The sequence below is a fragment of the Fukomys damarensis genome, unplaced genomic scaffold (genome assembly GCF_012274545.1).
Source record: "Fukomys damarensis isolate Sample0158 unplaced genomic scaffold, DMR_v1.0_HiC HiC_scaffold_18, whole genome shotgun sequence".
NCBI classification, from domain to species: domain Eukaryota; kingdom Metazoa; phylum Chordata; class Mammalia; order Rodentia; family Bathyergidae; genus Fukomys; species Fukomys damarensis.
In genome coordinates, this window is record NW_022900930.1 from 14,217,980 (window position 1) to 14,224,660 (window position 6,681).

At 34.3% G+C, this 6,681-nt stretch overlaps 1 protein-coding gene and 1 long non-coding RNA gene across 3 annotated transcripts in view; one reads left to right on the plus strand and one right to left on the minus strand.

The window, feature by feature from the left end:
* Positions 1-1,146: 1,146 nt before the first annotated feature.
* Sgcz (sarcoglycan zeta) overlaps positions 1,147-6,681 on the minus strand; it is an 871,344-nt gene continuing 865,809 nt past the window's right edge. For both annotated transcript variants that reach the window (XM_033765395.1, XM_033765394.1), the window contains one exon: positions 1,147-2,286. In XM_033765395.1, the coding sequence (XP_033621286.1) occupies positions 2,092-2,286 (195 nt within the window). In that variant the 3' untranslated portion in view covers positions 1,147-2,091. The remainder of the gene's footprint in view (positions 2,287-6,681) is intronic.
* The window catches only part of LOC104860486, a 17,037-nt gene continuing 14,103 nt past the window's right edge, over positions 3,748-6,681 (plus strand). Inside the window, exons 1-2 of the long non-coding RNA XR_779708.2 lie at positions 3,748-3,824; positions 4,750-4,811. This is a non-coding gene — a long non-coding RNA (uncharacterized LOC104860486). The remainder of the gene's footprint in view (positions 3,825-4,749; positions 4,812-6,681) is intronic.

The following is a 6,681-nucleotide window of genomic DNA, read 5'->3' on the forward strand; positions in this document are numbered from 1 at the left end:
GTTACAATTCCATGGAATGGTTCATTTTTAAGAAACTTTATAGTTGCTTTAATTTAGGATTTATAGCACTTGGCTATGTCTCACACTAATGCAAAGTGTTTTTCTTAACATAATGTAGCAATTAGCACCCACATTTTCTCAAAATCTCTTGTATTATACTTTGTGTGTCTGCAAAGATGAATGTGTGAAGTTCTCTTTTTAAATTCTAATATTTGAATATGAATAAATTAAACTCCATATTACGATGTAAGATTTTAAGCAGTTATGAGTCTGAACTTTTCTCCCAAATTTATTCAAAGATTTATATCATACTCTCAAAACACATGTCAAGCTATTTTAAAAATAATGAAATTGAAGGAGCTTTAAAACCCTTCTGCTGAATTCAGAATTCATCCAGAGAAATGGAACTTTTCCATTTTGAAAAAATTCTGGATAATGGTTCAATATGCTGCTTATATTACATAATTATCCACTTGCATTAGCCAAACTACTTCAACAAAGTCCAATCTCCCACTTTACTCTGAGCTGTGGAGACCTGAACTTCAAAATTCTGGTGGCCAGCAATATCCAAAATGAAACTGCTACACACCTGTTATTAGAGTGCATATGGGTAAAAATACTGTTTGACAAGTGAAAATTAAGGACTTACCTTGGGGTAATCAAGTCATCTTCCCATAATAGGAAATACTTCAAATGTATTTACATTTTTAGATTTTGTAGGCTTCAATAATTCAAATTGAGGAGTGTTGTCGTAAACCAATCTACAACATTTTGGAGTTATTTATTTGGAGCTAATTTACACAAATAAGTAGTAGGGAATGGAAGGAGCTGTGATCTCCTTCAGGAGAGCTGAATAGTTTAGTAAACGTGACTGTTAGAAGTTGAAGAGGAATATGACAAAATTCCTTGCAGAATTAACCTAATGGAGTAGAGAGGCTTTCAAAATATGTACTAACATTTGTCTTTTTTACGTTTTAGTCAAGAATTTTTAATTCTAACCTCCTTGAATCTTAACTTTCAATGTAAAGTAATAGACAACAAATTTGAAGATGATAGGCCAATGGAAAGTGACTCCTTTCTCAGCATTAATAATATACATAATTAATATACATAAATTAGTATTTATTGAGAGAATTTGAATTTTATCAGTCAAGATCAAATATAAAGTGAATGGAACAAACAAAATCTATACTATTAAAATCTAAGTGTAAAGGATGGCATGTGAACATTTAAGGAAGGGATCTCCGGATTCCATACCGTCATTTATGCTCCTCTTAATTCTACCTTACATTGCAATACATTGATGTTTTGTGAAAAGCAAATATGTCACATGCAATAGCCGAGTGAATACGATGTAAGGCCATCCAGATCTGACAAATGACAATATTATGGCATTGTGTTAATTATGTAAAGGTCATATTGCTGAGTGCTTTCAAAATTACCTAATGTACAAAATTCTAGACTTGGTAGACAAAGAGTAACAACACATTTTGAATTTAAAGAAACAAATAAAACTCAAGGAGGGATTGTATCTTATTTTGTTCTGTTTTTTGTTAAAAATTCATATTGACTTTGATTTTTAGTAAAGCAAACATTACACAATGTTTCAAAATTTTAAAATTCAGGGATAAAAGTTTACATCCAAAAAGATGAATGGAAATTGTGCTTTCGAACTGTAGAATTAGTTTTCTTACAGGGTTAACCATTTCATCTCACTGTTGGATACAGGAAACTTCATCTATGTAATGTATTTCTGTGCAGTTCATATCCAGGTTCTGCAGAAATCTAAAACTGTGTGCTTCACTTCATGTAGCAAAGGCACCTATGTTAATTCTCCCTCTTGAGCAAAAGTTATGATCCAGTCTTCCTGCTGAAGGTGACCTTTCCATTGCTGGGTCACTCACACAGTAGATGTTAGCAGTTCAGTAAAACCTAAGAGAAGGTGGAGGCAAATTCCTGCTTGTACTGGAACAAAGTTGCTCTGTGGACCGTTTGAAGAAATTGGACTGATCACAAGGGAAACTGAGCAGAACTGTGAAGCAGACGAACAGGAACAAAAGGCTTTTCTGGTGTGAGGAGAAATCAGTCACTTCAGCTCCACAAGCAGATGGTGCTACTGGACTGACAAGTGGAGCCCACTCCCGCCGGAGAAAGGTAGAGTTTGCCACTGGGGCACACGCAGAGTTCGTACACTGTCTGTCGAGAATTCGAGGAGCTTGATGAAGAAGACGAAAAGGAGCCGGTGGGTAGATTTCCCAGCCGGATTGTATCTGCATTTAGAAATATCTAGGGGGGAAAAGAAATTGCATTTTAATTCATTTCAGCATTCTGCATCCCTCAGAGCTTTGCAACATGATCTGGTAAGAGACACTACGCTAAAAACAATTCTATTGGTTTAACTTCCATGCTTTGTTGAACAAACAAATTATATTCCTATGTTATAGTTCAGAAATGGTACAGCTGTCTTTTCCTTTGAGAGCTAGCGTGTTCTGACAGAAAGCGCTCAATCTGAAAAGTAATATTATACAATCTGCTTAAGGGGCCAACCCAGTTATTCAGATACTGCAGAAAATTAATGATAGTCTCTCAATTTAAATTCTTAAGCATGTCTAAAGCATGTACAAAGATATGAAAATGTCAGTGACGGTGACATTTCTGAAGAGTTAAGCAATTAATCAAAAAATACTTTTGCCCTGTGTTTTAAAAACTCAGAAAAACACGTTGACTCATAGTCTTGAGGTTACATTAAGAAGCTGATCAGTATAATTCATAACAGATAATCCTCGCATATAATCAGAGTTTTAAATGTATTACCTGTATTCAGTAGTGACTTTGCTAAATCTTTTAAAGTGGGAAATCACTGATCATGGACTCCTTGCTTTCAGAGATAATGATCATATGTTTTGTGACATGCTTGGGGAAATTGCCAAAAGAAAAACTGGATCACGAACTTGAATGAGCAAAGAAAACAAATTTGCCCGCCTATTTCTTAATTTTATTAAGAAATAAGGTTGATGTCTGCCTAAAGGCTAGGGGAGGGGCTGCCTTTGGTACAGGGCCACAGAACAGTGCATAGAATTATGACAGTGTTTGCTGTGTGACGGAAGGCTCTTCTTTCCCCTTGGAAATGTCTCTCTTATGTGGGGTTCGAATACAATCACCATCAAAACCACGTTCATCTGCTTTCTCTTTTAAGAATCTTCCCTAATGTTCCAAGAGAGAGGGACTCTTCTTATTTCGCTCTCCTATAACAATTAAATATTGTTTTCCATCATGTTGTCAATCTCTGGATGTTATTTTATAATAAAATGTATATCTTATTCTCTCTACTAAATGGCACCTTTCTTATAGAAAGAAAAATATGCTGAATTCTTTGGTAACTTTACAAGTTGTGTGATCCTCTGTACATACTTTTATATAACACAAATAATTGTTCAATAAATGAACAAATTATGAAATATCCGAGTAAGTCATACCAAGTTTATTCTAAGTGAAGAAGGCATGATTCAAAATTTCTTTGTAGGTATCCAGTATCAATATATATTATTGCACAGTACCTCCTTGTTCAAGGAGTGGAAAATCAAAGGCATTGAAATTATTTCTGCTCTAAGTTTTAATGAAAACGTTTTTTTAATATGAAAGAGAAGTGCACAAAATTGAGCAAATGCTATGCACTTTCTTGGATAGAATGCTGGGCCTCATTTCTTCTGGCTCCATGTTTCCTTGCGGGGGGAATACGATGACTGAAGCACCGTTGCTACGCTACGGCTTCTTTCTCCACAGAAGAGGAACGATGGCTGCCATGACGCATTGACTTGGAAAAGGTGGGCTTTCTGTGAGCGCTTTGCCACACTTCTGATTTTTTTTTATGCTTGGAAAGAGAAAATATTTTTCATCTTCAAAAAGCTTTAAAGGGTAAACTTCCCGTCTGTATGATTTTGGTCTGAAAATTTGGAAGTGAGTTTTAAGAAATTTAAAGAGCAGCGAGTGAGCCCAAAAATCCTTAAGATATAGATAAGAGGAGGAATATAGAAAGCTAAAGAATAGAAAGGAGAGGGCCGGGATTTAGCTCAGTGTCACTGTGCCTGCCTCGCAAGCGCCATGTCCTGAGTTTTATCCATGGTATCAAAAAAAAAAAAAAAAAAAAAAAAAAAAAAAAAAGAAAAAAAAAGAAAGAAAGAAAGAAAAGTCAAGGAAACTCAAGTGGGATTGATAAAAGTATTGCAAGATTTTGTGGCTGGTGCATTCTTTATTAAGCATTCACAATAAGTGTTGCCAGTTAGTGCTGGTGGTTTGCTAAGGGGCTCACATTATGACACAGGTATGGCGAAAGCTGGCTGTCTTTCAGCTGCTGTAGTCTGGGAGAATAAACTGCAGAGTTGTGCTTTTTATACGAGCAAGGCTGGCTGGTGGCAGCCTCAGAAAGAAACAAACTGTGGAGGCCTCAACCGTGAGTAAGCTTTAGAGGACTTGGCCTGATGTATGCAGCCACAGTAGCCGTCTCCAGCTCTCCCATCCAGTTAGGGGCCGCTTTGTGCAGTGTCCAACTCCTTGACTGTACTCCACTCCATGCATACTCTTCTGAGAGCTACACTGTACTTTCACCTATGTAAAGCACATAAGTTTTACTAATCAATAAACTCATCACGGGACTGCTTGAAAGAGAAAATGTGATTTTTCTGGAATTGAGGTAGGAAAATAAATTATGAGGTAAGAAGGGCTGTTATCTATTGATTTCTTCCGACACAGCGTTTCTGAGCGTCTCATTTACAACAGTATGGACTAGCTTGACTACCTCTTCTTCTGCTAAGGTAAGTTACAATAATTTTGCTTAATTTCCAATTTCTAAAATTAATAGGTCTATTTATACTATACTCTAAACCATATAATCCATTTGTTCAAAAACTCTTTCCTAGGGTAAGATTTTAAGTCACAGATGAACATCTTAATTCTATTCAGAATTAATTTTCCCATTTTGATATGTCGAAATCAGATCTATTACACTCACGGAATTCTTCATTAATTACCAAAGTAAAAATTCTACTTTGGTGATCTTGTTTCCTATGTTATTGTGTTACTGTGCCATTTATACTATTAAAACACCAACAATTTAACTATGTAAAATTATGACGCCTGTTGCCTCTAGGACTGAACTTGTAATTTGTTGCAGAATTATGTCTGAAAATGACTGTGAATATTCTTTGGTAAAGACTTTTACACACAATTTTCAACTACATTTAATGCATTATTGGCTATTTCAATGTAATGTTTGCTCTGATCCTAAGTAACTTAAAACACAAGAGTAGCTATATTTTATTTTTCTACATTGTAAATAATCAATTTGTCTTTCTGTGATGGAGTCAGTGTAGGATTAAAAGAGAAATATTTTATATAATTTCACACTGCTTCATAGTAGAATTATATGCTTTTTAATTATAATAAAAATGTTATATCTTTCAGTTTTATTTTAATATAAAAATATACCAGAGATTAAAAATTCTGGCTATGATTTATTTATAACATGATACTCATTTGACAATTAAAGGCTAATCTGTCTATGAATACAATGATTATTTTGATACATTGCATAAAAGTATGTAAGTACATGGCTCAGATAAGAGCAGAACAAAGATTAATACTACTGATACTTACTACGGAATATTGATTTTGAATAATATGAATTTAATGATTAACATGTTAAAAAATCTTTTCAAAAGATGCAAGATGTTCAAGAAAGATTTCTATCTTCCTGTTGTGGAAAAAATTTTGTAGTTTGCAATTGTAGTGGAAAAAAATCCTGAAAAAATATACAGATACATTTTTAAAGTATTGTTAAGCATATTTCTTATTATTTATATTGTATTACACACTAAGTTACTAATATGATAATACCAGTAACTACATTTATACAAAGGAAGAAAAACATACAATTAAAATTTGTCTTGAATCAACAATTAAGATAATGGCAGAAGGCAAGTTTCTACTAATTAATCATTACATGGTTATATCTTAGAGGTGTGAAATGCCCCACAGCATCTCTTTTCAATTGTCTTTCCATTCTATTTCTTCTCAACTGGCCTTTATGAGCTTGAAATAAAAAAAAAGTAAAAACACAGAGCAAGGAAATATGAAGAAAATAACATAATAACAGTTGTATATTATCCATACATTATTTTGTAATAGAGAAAATTTACATTAAATGAGTTCCATATAAGAGTATAGCTGGGCGTGGTGGCTCACGCCTTTAATCCCAGCACTCAGGAGGCTGAGGCAGGAGGAACGCTGTGAGTTCAAAACCAGCCTGGGTTGCATAGTGAGTTCCAGGTCAGTCTCAACTACATAGTGAGACCCTGTCTCAAAAAACAAAGAAGATGTGGTTTTTCTATAAAATGGAATATTACTCAGCCATAAAGAGCGAGAGAATAGATTCATTCATAGGAAAATGGATACATATTGAAGATATACTCCTAAGTGAAATAAATAAGTCCCACATGTGTAAATACCAAATAGTTTCCCTGGTGTGAATATTCTGCAACAATGCATAAGATTCTAATAAGATTACTGACATTTAGAAATGGGAGGAAAGGAGCTAAAGGTGTAGGGAAGGTGTGATACGTAGGGGAAGAACAAAAAGGGAAAAGAAAAAAATGTGAGAGAATGAAAAGATGAAAATAAAGTGTT